Raw genomic sequence first — 15,932 nt, forward strand, 5'->3', positions numbered from 1 at the left:
TAGGAAGGAGAGAATCAGCCACGCGAAAACCAAATACACCGAACAGCAGAAGCTACGATGGGCCGGGCTTCTTTGCATCGTGCAGTTGGTGAACCATGAACCAAAATATCGGTCAAATGTGAGGACGTCTGCCTGACAGCTAAAGCTTGGCCCACATTGAGTGGTGAAACAGAGCTATGGTAGAAGCAAATATACTCAGGGCTCTAGACTAACTTTTTGACATGGGCGCACCGGTACGCCTAACTTTAAAAATTTAGGTGTACCGGCACAAAAGTTAGGCGCACTCAAATTTTTCAACCGCATCGCTTAACACCGCAGTTTTACATGTGCACTTTCTTTGGGGGGGGGGGGGGGGAAGTCCATACAGACAATATTAATTTCTAAATTATTAACTAACAAACTTGTGCTTAAAGTGCTTTGTCAATATTGTAGAAAATGTTAAACTTAATCATCATCTTGGCCTCCTCTGACGACCTGTTTGCTGCTGTCAGCTGCTGAAAGGCCGTGGGGAGAGGGGACACTTGGGCAGTGCATTTATTGCAGCATATAATGTGTTTTCTGGATACACTGTGCTTTTTCAGCATTCAAATATTGATGGCACCGTGTCAGAGCACTGGCTATGAATTTCAGACAGATCAGGCCTTAACTTAACAAAAAAGTTATCAATAGTTCTTTTCATCTTTTCTTATTACCCACAGCTACATCCACTTCTCTCAGGCCTAGGCTGCTCACTAGGGCTGAGTATCATCACTGATTTCTATAATCCATTCAATTCCGGTTCTCAAAGTCCTGATTTGATTCAATTTAGCCTCAGACAGTCAGAAATATTATAATTCTGATCATTTATCAGTACTGATACACATGAGACTTCATCAGAATTGTGAAAATCACAGCAGATGCCTTTGTGTGAAAGTAACAGAATAAAACACAGGAAAACATGAAGGAGATTTTCCTGGTCTGGCTTTTTATAGCAGATAACCTTAAAAATATTCTGCAATATTCTGCAATTTTGCATAATTTTAAGAAATTTACATTTCTTCAGTATTGAACAGCAGAAATTAGGCTTTCTTGTCCGAGGTCATTTAAGTGAAAAAAGAAAAAGCGCTGTAAACAACGCTAGACTGGTGGGTAATAAGCGAATGAATAATGCAGAAAACAGATTTGAGACGGGAAACTGTTCCTGAAGTACAGAGAGAGAGAGAGCTGTGCAGGAAGTGTGATTTTTATCGTGGTGGAAGCAAAACAGCAAACGTCAGAGGGAATTCATGACGACATTGATCAAATGTGAAGCGCAGTTTGCTGCTTCTTTTGCTGCAGGCTCGGTGAATTTTGGTTGGAGAGAGGCAAAACCTGCAGCTCAGAATCAGCGCAAAAAGACGTAAACACAGCGCGGACCCGAAGAATCGCTAAGCTCCGACAGCGTGTCCGTGTTCGGGCCTTCGGGTGAGAAAGCCGAGAAAGACGAAGCTGATTCTGATGTGTTGGGTCCGCTCCGTGTTTAGGTCTTTGTGTGGAATCCGTTAATGAATTGATATCGCTTTATTCAAGCTACTCACCTCTCTCTTCCACCTGCACTTTCAACTGGACCACGGCCAATCAGAGAGGTCCCGCCCCTGACTATCTCTGATTGGTTTAGTCCACGATAGTGTTGTTGACCACACGGAGAGTTACAGAGATTTTTGTTGTTGTTACCGGAACAATATTTATTTTTAGTCGCACCACTGAAAAATTTGGTCGCATTTGCGACCAAATTGGTCGCACTCTAGAGCCCTGATACTGAAGCTACACTGTGATGAGGGACTGAGAAGAAACACTGCTGCTGCAGTGTTGTTAAACAGAGAGTGGAGTGTGTCACATGCAGCTAATCTCAGGTTGAATTTGCCTTATTTTTCATTTGCCCGTGGGTTTGACCACGTCTCTCACACATAGCAGCAGATAGCGTGAGTCATCCAGGCTGCTGTTTGCTGAAGGCCTCAGAGGTCACATATATGGACAAGACATAGACAATAGACTTGAAGTCAAGACCGCCTAAACCAAGACAATACCAAGACCAGAGGGTATCGAGACCAAGACAGAGTCGAGACGAGACCACGTAAAAGTGGCCTCGAGACATCCAACTCTAATAGACAATAACATGTATGGAGGTGTCCCAATCCTGAGAGTCACAGGTAATCTCCAGTCTTATATATTATCTCCAATTAAGACCTGCCAGAGATTTTTATGATGTCCTGATACAGAAAATCTTGGTGTACTTTGTATCTCACAGATTTTGAGCTCTTTTGAGCTCTTTTGAAATAATCCACTGCAAACATGAAATTCTGAACATGCACCGAAGAAGGTCAAAGTCAATGTGTAGTTTTTCAAAGATGGGGGAAAGATAGAACTAGATTGATTTTAATGAATTTCCCATCATGCTCTGGGTGGAAATGAATGATGGAGAAGAAGCACAGCTGCTTTTGTGTGTTTCTGAGAAAAAGCAGGTGACACCAGAGCCGTAGACAGAGATCATTGTTGTCGACAATCATCATGCAAATTAACATCATCGTGTGCACAAACCTAGAAAAGACAAACCTGCAACAGCATTAAATCTGTCTGACCTTATCAGAACCTCAAGGCAAAAAAGGACTTAAATAGTTCAGCAAATGTTTGAGATGAATGACGAGCATCGTGAGAGTCAAGCTATAATATTACCTGATAGTAAATCAGCTTACACTGCAGCCACACACAGACTGGTCAGCCACCAGCAATGAGGGGAAGGTGTGTATCCCCCAACCATTTAGTGGTTCCTGGATGCAGCTGATTGCCAAACACTGCTATACACAGTGCTTTAATCACTAGCAGGTTGCCAGTAGTTGTAATGGAAGAAGCTGATTTGTCTGCAGACACAAAAACGACTTGCCATGGGGCGGTACAACTGTGAAAAGTGTGACACAAACTGGAAATGGAGAGTCCTGACTTCCACGATTGCATCCTATTCTAAGATCACCTTTTAGTTGTGACTCTATGCATTTCAGAGTAATGACATCCTGATGTAGGCCATGGGTCCCCCGTCTCCTCGTTTTAGCTTGCCTGTAAAAATCTCACCCAAACTCACAAAGTTATATAAAACAAACTGCTGCAAACTTTTGACTGCATCTGAGAACATGAATGCTTTAAGGATTATTCTCTGTGTACACAACAAACCTCATCCTTAGACAAAGATGCAGTTGAAAGACCCAGAAAGCCCTGATTGATATTTTTATCTCACACCAAAACTCAAAGTAACATTAAATAATAAATAGATGGCTTTTTGTGACCAGCTAACGACTCCACGACCAACTTTGTTCTTAACTGGTTTAAACAGAAATCAGCTGGTGCACTGCAGGACTGCCGGCAGCTTAAACCAGTTCATTAATTACTTTTCGGCAGCAGCTCAGTTCAGTACTCCTCCAGGTTCCCACCAGCTGGACAGTACACACACACACACACACACACACACACACACACACACACACACACACACACACACACACATCATCCTCAGAGGAATGTCAGGCTGGCATCCTGACCTGCCCAGACTCACTCTGTGGAGCTACTCCAGCTCTCTGACTGAGGACTGATTATCTGTTCAGCTCCCTTACTGTGTGTGTGTGTGTGTGTGTGTGTGCGTAGTTGTTTTGGGAACTTACTCCCAGACTGCATTTGATATATGAAGCCTGGCTGATTTCCATGGCCCACACTGTCCTCTCACACTGCTATGTAAAGTCTATACTGTTTGCATGTGTGGTTCCAGGGACTGTAATTATCCCCCGCGGGGCAACAAATGTCACATTTTATCTGAAATAGTGTTTACTGCAGAGTCAACAATTAGTATTACCATCTTCTTACGGCAGCTGTGAGGATGAGCACGAAGCAGGCGAACACACTGAGATGACTAAAACTCTGGGAAACGCTTTTTCTCTCATAGCTTCAGCTGAAATTTAGAGTTCTTAGACAGAGAGAAGACTAGATTTCGACTTAATCCCACAGTTTATTGCCTTTGCTGGCAGGTACAGAGGAACAAACATTATCAAATTGTTACCATCTGACTTCAGCTTGAACGTATAAACACAGAGCAGCAGTGCTAATAAATACACACGAACAGGTCTATGTGCCGGCACTCGATCGAGTACTGTAGTCATCAGACACTCGAGAGTAACGTGACGCTATTGTGCTCATTCACAGCTTCATGTTTTTATTCTTGGGCTCTGCTAGGAGGAGCTTTGCATGATTCACGGTTCAAAATCATCTTTTAAAAAAAAATCTTATACCAGGACTTTGTGCAGTCGCGCAATTAGCCATCATTTGAAACAAGCAGTCCTTCCTTTAACCTAAAGCTCTTTCCAGTGGCTGACCGTCATAACATAAAGACAACTGAGCGTGTTTTCAATGTGAGGATATCCTTGATGTCATGTGGAGCTAAAAGAAAAAAACCCTCAAACTTAGATGACAGATTATATGCAACTTTGGTCATGTTTTATTTGATGCCAGCATCCACATCATTAGCTACACCAGTACTAGGTTGGATCACCTTTTGCATTCAGAACTGCCTCAAGTCTTTGTGGCACAGTTTCAGCAAGTTGCTGGAAACATTCATCAGAGATTTGGATCACTACTGACACGACAGCATCACACAGTTGCTGCAGATTTTTGCACATCCATGATGTGTGTTCGACTGGATTAAGATGTAACTAAAAGGACAAGAAACTAGTTTGATGCATTTCAATTTTTGTGGCATGGCACAATATCCTGCAGGAAGCAGCTATCAGAAGGGATGGATATGAAAGGAGAATAGTATTTATGTAGGCTGTGGTGTTTGATTGATTTAATTGGTAAAAAGGAGCCCGAAGTGTGTAAAGACAATGTCCTCCACACCGTTACAGCACCTGATCCACTGATACAAGAAGGAGTCGTGTTTTCATTTATTTACATCAAATTCTGACATCATCCAGATGTTGCAGCACAAATTGAGACACATCAGGTGGATGATCATTTTTCCAACCATTTATCTTCCGATGTTTGGCGATGCCATGTAAATTGCAGCCTCAGCTCCCTGTTCTGATAGGAAACAACCACACCGGGGACTGTTTCTAACAGCACATCTGCTCTAAGGGCTGACATGTTGTACATTCAGAGCTACCCTTTCCATCAGTGTGAAACAGTTTTCCACTGACCTCTGACATCATGGTGTGTGGGGATGTGTACATTAATGCATAGAGGAAACTTGTAAATAAATAATCTGCATTTGAATCCTGACAGACACTAACAAATGTTGTTTGTAGACCACTTACAGAAAACATGAGGGCAAAGGAAACTGCACGTGTTGAGCTCATCAGCTGAACTAGCTGTGGTTTAAAGAGGCTTCCTGCAGTGATGCTGTTAGTTTGTGCAGCGCTTACAAACATCGGAACCAATCAAATCAGACGTCCCTTTAAGGGACTTGTCTCTTTACAGAGTACAGTTATATTGGTTTCAAGCGAGCGTGTGTTCGACTGTAAGTGTGAGGTACACCACACTGCTGCCATCTGGTGGCAGGAGCAGAAACGCCAGGACAACATTAATACTTAATGCACAGTATAGAGTTTTATTGTTTATATTAAATCAGAAAGAAAAGCACTATAACGTATGATACAAACCAATAAAATTTTATATCTTAGGGAAAAACAAAAACTCAAATGACATTACAAAAAAATAGTAACACTAGTGGACAAAAAACATTCTTTAAATAACAGAACTGTACATTTTCATACGCAACTAAAAAACAAAAAACAAAAAAAACAGAAAAAAGTAAGACACCAAAAAGAAACGAATTAAATAGTGATGGAAAACCACAGGCAGTCAGTACCAAACAGAGCTAAAGCTAAAGTCAGCTGACGCGGGAGGAAGGACGTAAGGCAGCAGGAAACAGGCTGGGACGCGGGGAGGATCAGAGCGAAGAGAGGAGAAACTGCTGTGTGGTTCCTTCACTCACCGTCTTTACAGAGTTAACAAGAGAGAGCAAGTAGCTGAATATAAACTCTTTAGAAAACAACCTCAGTGTAACCCCAGCACCCCCCCTTCATTTTCATTTTGACAAATATAATGACACTGAATCTCTTTGACACACAGACAGAAGCCACAGTCCACACAGTGCAGGACACCTCCAGGTTCCTTTGCATCAATCACTGTAAACTCTCACGAGAGTCGGCACCCACCGTGGACGCCGGACGGATGTAATATCGCAATTTGTAGGAAACTCGAGCCCGCCCATCGACTCAACCGGCGAGCCTTGTTACACTGCATAAAGTCCAAGTTGCACCTGTTCTACAGGTTTCTGAAACTCTTTGAAAAGTTGCATAGGTAAACGAGCAGGCAGCAAACGACAGCCTTCGATTTGACTACAACAAACACTAGAGGGCACCGAATGACTTTGATTCATTACATAATCGTCTGCAAATCTGAAAAACTTTTCACCCAGGAAACAAAAACTCATCTCGCATCAAAATTAAACTCGTGGTGCTTTTCTGCAACAACTGCATGTGTGCTATAGAAAGTCTTCAGTGATGGCTTCATTCTGTTTCTTTGGGTTTGCAGGTTTAAACAAAGAATCTACACAATGAGAATCAATTAGTGCAAAAGAGGTTAAATGCAACGTTACACCATGTCCGGAGTCCACGTGATCGAGAGCCCCCTGAACGACTCAGCAGCTTCAGCCACAGAGTGCTGGTGGAGGGAGGGGAGCTATGTACTGCTACAGAAGACAAACACGTAATTAACCCAGTAGCACAGCGCATGCCCCGCCCCCTTTTTTCTTGTCTTTTTTTTAAAAAAGCGCCATTACAAGTCGGTACAAAATGTAAAATAAAATCATATGCAGTGAACGTACACATGAGCAAAAATGTGTCAGGTTCCTTTGAAGCGGATTCGGCCCAGAGCTGTGCGAGCTGTGCCAGACAGAAGTGCCAGGCCGCTCACGTGTGACGCAGGAAAGATCCATCAAAAATGCAAATAAACAAAACGTCTCAGAATCTGACTTCTCCGATAGAAAATTCACAAATCTAAACTTTTTAGTAGCAATATCAAAATGTCCTCTTTGTAAACAGTTTGCCCTTTTTGTCGAGTGGGTAAATACATTCTAGTCACACTGATGCTGAGGCTTGTATATGAGTGTGTAAGCGTGTATTCACAAATCTGTGGCAAACATCTCAAAATCATCTGACGCTGAAATCCCTGTGAGCTGCACTTCTGTTGTTCAAGCAGCCACGGCTGACTTCACTGCAGAACAAAGTCGTGCAGATGTTCGACTTCATCGCAGCTCCACTCGTACGTTTGAAGAAACGTAAATTGCGTGCTGGCGTTCGCGTCGCCTTTTGGAGCAGCGGCGGGGTTGCTATGGTGCGTAACCATGGTGATTGGCGCAGAGTGGGGTGGGGGTAGGGTGTTGTGAGCTGGTGATGAGTGAAAGGACGGGAGCACTCGAGCTCCTGTCGGACGTCCTCGAGGTTTTGAGTGTGGAGACGGGAGGGGCTGTGTGTGTGTGTGTGAGTGTGTGTGTTAGGGCGGGGGGGCTCAAGCGTGCATGAGGGGAACGTTGCTCAGAGCAGGCATAAACAGTGTCTGTTCACAAGTCTCCTTCTTCCGAAGTGGGCATGACCGTGTGGGCGTGTTTCACATTTCATGAATCTTAGTGGCAGTGGATGCATGCACAGTGGCCCTACATGGATTGTTTGCATGCAGATTCAGATTTGTACACTATACACTGCAAATCTGTGTGTGTGTGTGAGTGTGTTTCTTTAGACATGTGGTGCTCTTCACATTCAGAGTCTGTCACTGCGGAAAGTATCCTCCACAGACGGGTCCGGCAGCACCATGTCGGGATCACTGAGCATGCTCAGTCCGTCCAGGCTGAGGGGCTCGATGCGCAGCTCGTCCTCCAACGGGAAGCCTACCTCTGAGTCAAAACATTCGGGCACCGTGGAGAGCGCACTGCTGATGTCCTTGGACAGACTGGGGTTGGAGTCATCTGAGAGAGAGAAGCAGGTAACGCCCAATGATCTTTTTGCTTAGACCAAAAAGAAATAAAAAAAAGCACAAGAGCAGCACAGGTAAAAGTCACGTACATGAAAGTGAGTTCATCTCCCTTCAGTGAGAAACGTCAGCACGGCGCTCTCCTATTCTTTGCTTTCAATGAACACTGAAAATTCGAGGTCGCAGCTGCGTGACATTTACTAATGTCACTGCAGTTCAGCACAATCACTGCAGCTGTCTGAGGCTGCGCCGCATTAGCTCAACATCCACCAGCTCTCTGCAACACGGCAAACATCATAATACACAACATCCTGTGAAACAGGTGATTTCTAACACCCATAACTGCACAGGCCAGTGGCTCATGTTAGCAAGCCAGAGACAGGTTAACAGATGGGAGGGGCTCCGTGATCCACCGAAAGCAGTAAAGACAGATGGAAAACGGGAGGTGCAGTAAAACAACTTGTGACCAGCAGAGGAGCTCTCAGCTGGACCGTCCTGACAGACGAAGCTAGCTCTGCTAACGTGAATGAGCCAGATGTTGACTTTGTTTGAAAACAGTAGCACCAAAATGTGGCACCGCATCCAATCGAACAGCAGGCAGCCTGGTGAGGACTCCCTGTGCCAAAGTCACTGACTGCTGTTAACTCAAACTAACAGCAACAGCAACAAAAGTAAGACTAATAACAATGTGACATCATAGCAAACAGTAAGGGTGACAAAAACAGGGCTGTGTAACTGGCTCAGATTCCTGCACCAGGATATCCAAACAGTCCAGCGTGTCAGGAAAACACCGACTGTTCGGTTTGTTTTACATACTCGCATGTTTATTTTTTTTAATCCAGACATGACAGCGGCTCTCTCCCCGTCAGACTCACCAGTCAGTATGATGTTGGGCAGTCCTCCGCTGCAGTTTGAGTACAACATATTGGACCTCATGTGCATCTGGTCCTGCAGGCTGCTGTGGCTGCCACCCATCCCTGACTGAGCAGCCTGCGAGTAATAGAGGGAGGCGGACGACGGATCGAAGCAAGACCCCCCTGCTGTGGAGCTCATTGTGTTTTCCAACAGACCAAACTGATCCAACTAGCAGGCAGAAGGTGGAGAGAAAAACAGAAAGAATCAAGGAGCTGAGATGGTGTCACATTCACCCTGGCAGACTGTACCATGTAGCACGTTTTCTCAGCACAAGAAAAACGTCACATCCTCCTGATCTGTCCTGTCAACACTGCACTCACTTTACTGTTGGTTTGATCTTTGTTTGAGGTTTCACACATACAGTCTGCAGGATTTTGTTTAGGAAAAATGTTCCCAGAAGATATTTCAATCTTTTAACAATTACAGACACTGGAATCTGTGTGTCAATAACCAAACACTCGAGGTTCTCATAGCACATCTGCAGGTTTAACAGTGGTCACCTGATAGGGGACCATCTTGTTCTGGCGATTACAGAACTGCGGCTCCATGAACGGGTCGCTGAAGAGAGCTGCCAAATTGTTGGGCTATCAGGGAGAAAACATTACAATGAGAAGGAAATCAGTTCATTTCATTCGTGATGACGTGTGCTGCCAAAACATATCAGACTTTATTATTATTACCGTATTTTCACAACCATAAGGCGCACTTAAAAGTCTTAGATTTTCTTCAAAAAGTGCGGCGCGCCCTATAGTGCAGTGCGCCCTGTGTGTTGTAAGGAGGACGTAGTAGAGAACACCATGAGAACGCTAAAGGGTGAAGTGTGTGCGTTGACTTTATTGCACATACCTGTATAAAAGAACAGGTATGTGCGTTATGCAGGACATCGTTGTTTTAACAACCCTGAAAATGGCAAAGAGACACGCTTACGAAGCACAGTTTAAACTGAAGGCCATCAGCTACGCGGAGGAACATGGAAATCGAGCAGCGGCGAGAGAATTTAAGATTAATGAATCGATGGTTCGCAAGTGGAGGAAGCTGGAAAACAAGCTCCGGCAGGTCAAGAAAACGCAGCTGAGTTTCCGCGGACATAAGGCGATCATCGAGCAAAGAACGAGCGGGAGAAGCGTTTCGACGGTCACCATTCGGCTAAAAGCAGTTTCACTTTCACTTTTTATGAAACGGTGCCATTTTTCCCTCCGGACCAGGACTACGGTAGCGCAGCAACTTCCAGCGGATTATAAGGAAAAGCTGGCCATCTTCCGCTCCTACTGCAGCAAACACATCGGCGACAAACACATCCAGCGATGGATGACCGATGGAGACCACAGTTTAACCAAGAGTGGAAACCAGCGCCGGGCGAGTTACGCCACAATTTGCCAATGGATTGTAGATGCTTGGGCTAACATGTCTGCTGGCACTGTTGTTCGAGCTTTCGCAAAAGCCGGCATCATTTCCGAGGAGCCGCACGGCACAGAAAGTGACTCTGACAGTGAAGAAAGTGAACCTGGCATGTTTGATGGAGATTTAGCGCAGCTGTTCAATTCAGACACAGAGGATGAGGACTTCGATGGGTTTGATTGATGATAAAAATGTGAGTACCAAACTTTGTTTTGCTCCTGCTTTATTTTTAAATATGCACACTTGTATGCTTGTGTGTTCTTGATGATGACGATTACTGGTAATAAAAATGTGAGTAAGGTACCGAACTCAGGTTTGCTCCCGCTTTATTTTTAAATACGCATACGGTACTTGTATGCGCCCTATGATCCAGTGCGCCTTATGTGTGTGTTAAATACAGTAATGGCACACATAACTGAGACTGCGCCTTTTAGCACAGTGCGTCTTATGGTCGTGAAAATACGGTACATATAATGTTGCTTCAGTCACTTTAACCGTAACCACAGGAAAGGACAAAAAGCTAAAACAGAATGAAACTAAAGGAGGCTTTGTGTGTCTGCTTCTGAACACATCTGCATAAAAATGATCGCATATGAAGTGCTGACTGACAAATCCAACTACAGCCTCAGTGTTGCACTGGCTTGTTTGTTGTTCAGACTCCATAATAAGATATAAAGGCTCAGCCTTGTCTGTTACAGTTCAAATGCTGAAGCAAAAATGTATGAAAATCAATAATACGCTGCAAACACTGTTGTTTAGTGACATGACTGTGTGTCCCCGCGTGTGCATGCTAACCATTCTGCACACACACAGACACACACAGACAGACAAAGACGCTCTTCACTCACTTGGCTCATGTTGAAGTCTAGTGGAATGCTCTGAAGCGGAGAGACGGGCTGCTGCTGCTGCTGGCGTTGGCGGCCCTGGTCCACTACATGCTGGGGTTGTTGGTAGAGCGGATAGGGCGGCGGAGGCTCCCTTGGCATATTGCTGGTATCCAAAGCAACTCCCTATCCACAACAGAGAAACCCAGCAGGAGTCACTAAAGTCCAATAAAGACCTGAAGCTAATTCAGTCTGACTGTAGTGTCATTACTTCATTACTCTGAACAATGACACCAGCGTGTTTTCTGCAATGTAAATGAGTAACTTGGAGGAAATGCTTTGCTTTGTTATGCGTACGTTGAATTTTGGATCCTTCTTTGTGACAGCAGTCGTTCACACAGTGAAATAACTCCTTTTTCTGGTGTTTCCCTCTAGTCAGGGGAAACCTGTGTGTGAGGTGAGTGTACCTGCGTGATGGGGGACAGCGAGGGCGACATGGTCGGAGACAGCTGCTTGGCCAGACCCCTGCGCTGCTCGGCCCCAGGAGACAGGGTGAGGGGGCTGATGGGAGCTGGCCTTCGCCGGGGGGAGTTGCTGGACAGGCGCAGGGACGAGTTGATGGAGGGATTGCTGAGCGAAGACTGCAGCTGACAGTTGTTGAGGGAAGCCTGGATTGAAGGGTTGCTCAAAGAGGAGGAGAGACCTGCAGGGAGAGAAAGCACAGCAACACAGGGACTCAATCACACGAGCTTCAGACCCAGCACGGTGTAAACGAGGAGAGTATGTGGTACTGCTGATGTACTTTTTTCCAGAATACTCTCCAGGCCCCGACTCACAACACTAGACTTTATTGTGTGACTGGGAAGGGAGAGAAAGATGGCGAGCAGAGGAAAGGAAAATGAGAGGACAGAGGGAAACTGAGGGGAAAGAAAAGGGCTGTTTGTAGCGAACCGAAAGAGGGTCAAAGTTTCTCTGTCACTTTGGTGTTCGGCCAAGCTGAACTGTATCCGACATGGGAGCCCAAACACACACGCGCACACGCAACATACACAGACATTTATGGGCGTGACCAGGCAGCAGAGTTCACAGTGGGAGCTCTGAGACAGAGAGAGCCTTTAATGAGTTACTAACAACGTATGGCTGGCAGAGACATGGAGCTGGAGCTCGCTCAAAGTGCCGGAGCTCGGCTTCCTAAGTTAAAGGGACAGTTCGAGCCCCAAATTCATGTATTTTCCCCATCAGCACTGTTATTCACCTGTCCAGACTGTTTCAGCGTAAAGTCCTAAAAGTCAAAGAAAAATCTATCAAAAGCACGTGTTACTCACTCCAAGTATGCCACAACTAAATGTTGCAAGGACAAGTGGAAGCAGCAGTGTTGTGTTAAACTGAGCTCCCACAGAATCACTGCTGTGATGTGTTTTATGAATAATTCAGGCAGACTCACATCTTTGGTCTTGGATCGGTCACAGCTCAATATTATTGGAACGTCCCAGACATGTTTGAGGTGTGCGGGCCAGAGATTGTCCGCGGTGATGTCATGTGATGAAAGGGGGGGCACTTTGAGTTTGCGCTATCAGGCAAGAGGAGCAACAGAAGGGGAGGCAGGCACCCATGTATCTGTGAGGTTTCCCCTGGTGTGTGTGTCCTGTGTTTGTGTGTAAACAAGTATTTGTTTGTAATTTACTCATTTCCACGTGGTCAAAATGAGTCTTTATCACATGTGGACTGTTGATTCAACACCATGGCTACGACAGGCGCAAGAGAGGCACGGGTGCTCCACAGTGACCACAACTGCACAAACAGCTGCTAATTTGTGATTATTTTTGTTTTTTTACAGAAATAAAGCTTTGTATTTTTTTAAATAAACTCCCACAATGACTTGCATATTAAAAAAAACTTTGTTTTTTTTTTTTTTTTTTATTGGGGAGTGACGGTAACTGTGTTCTGGGAATCCATCCTACCTGAAAAAACATCCTACCCAATGTTTCTGCGCAGAAGCGGCGCATGCGCACAACACCAACGCTGAATTAACTTCTTTTTCTCTCACCCATCCGGAATACTTCTTAAGGTTATGGTTAGGGTTATGGGTGGGGGTAGGGTTAGGTTTAGTCGCAAGTCACCGTCAAATTATAACATGTCTTGTGTAGTTGTTCTGTTGTGTAGTCGTTTTGTTTTGTGTGTCAGTGAGGGCACTAATGAATGTCACAAAGGCACATTTGCAATGTAAACACTGTCACTAAGTAGAAAACCAGCGGAGTGATACACCTCCTGTCGTCAGGCCTGCAGGTTCATCCCTGTGCTGTTCTGTCTTTTGGTGGACAAACTTTTTTTTTTTTTTTACTGACACACATCATTTGTGGGGCATCTTATTGTGACACCTGATTGTTCTCTCACTTTAGTTTTAGTAATACTTTTAAATGGTTGTAGAAAATGAAAAACCAGCAGGTGTATTGGCTGCATTTTTAGATAAATAGTTGTATATGTTTACAAAATGTACAATTTATATTTACCCAGCATGTCTGTGTTTTTTTACAGTAAAAAATACTACTAAGATTTTAAGTTCTTTGTGTGATTTCAGATCAGTAATAGAACTATTAATAGTAATAGTAATACTAATGCAGTATGTCAGTAAAAAAAACAACAACATGCTGTTGAGCTGAAAGAATGAAACCAAACCAGGCAAAGGGGAAAAATAAAATGAAACAATCTGAGGGTGAAATACAAACGTAAACTCAAAAGGAGTCAAAAATGGCCGGTTGTATTTCAGACCTCAGAGGGTTAATCCAACAAATCATGAAAAATTAGGTTTAAATTTTTGTTCATGACAGTGCAGATTTCTGACATTTTGTGTAATTTAACATGTAACAATGTGATTGTTTTCTGACAAAAAACAGTGTGAAACTTAAGTCAGACTTGTGTTTGTAAATGAACCGCCCCATGTTGTGTAGCTTTTTATATTTATTGGGCTGCATATTTATTTATTATACAGGTTATACGGTACATAACATCAAAACTCACATGTTTTATGTAACTAAAGTGTGTAATTATGTGGGCTACATACAATAATTAAGTTGTAGACTATATTTATATGAAAAACATGTATTCTTACTGCATTTGAATCATTTTAACCATATTTAACCACCTGCATATGTGTTTGGGGGAAAAAAAGGGCTTTGATTTTGCCACCCCATTTGATTTCTTTGTCACCCTCATGCCACCCTAAGAAAATTTCTCTAGATCCGCCCCTGCACACACACACACACACACACACACACACACACACACACACACACACACACACACACACACACACACACACACACACACACACACACACACACAACCTTGTGAGTTGCCGATGCCCAGGTGCATCATTGCAGCTGGCAGGTTTCCGGTGCTGCTGCCCCCGCTGATGTTGGGGTACCCGATGTTGTCGTCAGGGTCCAGCGGCGTGGAGAGCGGGGAGGGAAACTGCAGGTTGCTGAGGTCTGGCAGGGAGCCCCCGGTACTCAACGAGCCCTGGTAGTGGGACAGCCCGGGGTTCTGCTCTGGAGACGGGAATATGCTGTAGGAAAGGCAGACAGAACACTGATTCAACACTGCGCCGCTGACCACAAACCATTCGGATTAAAGTAACGAACGCGACTAATTGAAAAGCACTCTCTTCTGTTCCCCACCCACTCTCTGCTTCTTCAATTATTTCCAAACAATAGCATATGGGCAGCAACTGTGCCTCGTCTGTCCCCAGACTATAAAGCAAATGATCGCCTCCATAAACAGAGCAGCTCGGCACCTGGTACTCAGTGTTCTCCCTTTCTTATTTCCATGTTCAACTGGGGCAAGTCTATGAATGCTCTGCAGAAGCTGTTACTGCATTCTGTATCATGAAAAGAGAAGATATAGGTCAGAGCTGTCTCACACGGTACCACAAGGCTGCTGCTAATACATTCCTGGCAAAAATGGAGATTCACGACACCGGAGGTCGTTTGTGGTGGAAGGAAAATAGTGTCAACAAAACATGGTTAAACAATGCCAATGGCATGTGATTGTCGTAACAACACTCTTCCTCTTACTTCTAAAGGTTAAAGGTGTAAAGGACGTCCTGTTTGAAGCAGTGGGAATGCGTGGCATTTCATTTCTAGCATTCCTTTGTTTCCTTAGATCAGCTGCAGTTGTTACTGCCCATGGAAAACACCCACAGCAGGTCAGTTATGACCACAGGGAAACAGCAGAAAACACACACAGTGACCCTGCTCAGACTCACTTGATTCCAGGCACTTCACAGGATTTAGGCCTTGAGGCCAGAGACTGGACCTGAAACAGAAACAGGAAAACTATGATACACGCAAAACATAACTGAGACATAAAGCAACGAAAACCCTGAACATGCATTTACACTTCTTGAAACAACAATTCTGCATTTTGATTTTATGCTAAAATTATTTCAAGGTTGCATCAAAGACAACCTAGTGTGCTAAAAAAAGGCAACGCAACAGCAGCCAGTGACTGCAGTCAGGGCTAGGCCACGCGGTGCGTTTGACTGAGCATGAAAGATCAGCAATTAGGCAACATTTAAAATGTTAACAACATGGAGATGTTGGAGCCTCCCGTTCATGTCAGAGCATGTTCACAGCATTTACAGCTTCAATTAGAGGTTGAAACAGAACTGCCATGAGAGAGAGGAAGAGGAGAAAAAGTCCTGCAGCGGTGTCAAGATGTGCTAAACTGTGGCTTCTTTACTTCCCAGCCACTCTGTGGGCCGTGCACCAC

At 44.4% G+C, this 15,932-nt stretch overlaps 1 protein-coding gene across 2 annotated transcripts in view; it reads right to left on the minus strand.

The window, feature by feature from the left end:
- Positions 1–6,317: 6,317 nt before the first annotated feature.
- crtc3 (CREB regulated transcription coactivator 3) overlaps positions 6,318–15,932 on the minus strand; it is a 45,616-nt gene continuing 36,001 nt past the window's right edge. For both annotated transcript variants that reach the window (XM_085408311.1, XM_085408300.1), the window contains 7 exons: positions 15,427–15,476; positions 14,507–14,727; positions 11,630–11,865; positions 11,187–11,348; positions 9,441–9,524; positions 8,901–9,108; positions 6,318–8,020 (listed from right to left, as the gene is read on the minus strand). In XM_085408311.1, the coding sequence (XP_085264437.1) occupies positions 7,815–8,020; positions 8,901–9,108; positions 9,441–9,524; positions 11,187–11,348; positions 11,630–11,865; positions 14,507–14,727; positions 15,427–15,476 (1,167 nt within the window). In that variant the 3' untranslated portion in view covers positions 6,318–7,814. The remainder of the gene's footprint in view (positions 8,021–8,900; positions 9,109–9,440; positions 9,525–11,186; positions 11,349–11,629; positions 11,866–14,506; positions 14,728–15,426; positions 15,477–15,932) is intronic.

Source organism: Rhamphochromis longiceps, linkage group LG1, assembly GCF_057381845.1.
Source record: "Rhamphochromis longiceps isolate RC_006_pf linkage group LG1, R_longiceps_female_GT1.1, whole genome shotgun sequence".
Taxonomy (NCBI): domain Eukaryota; kingdom Metazoa; phylum Chordata; class Actinopteri; order Cichliformes; family Cichlidae; genus Rhamphochromis; species Rhamphochromis longiceps.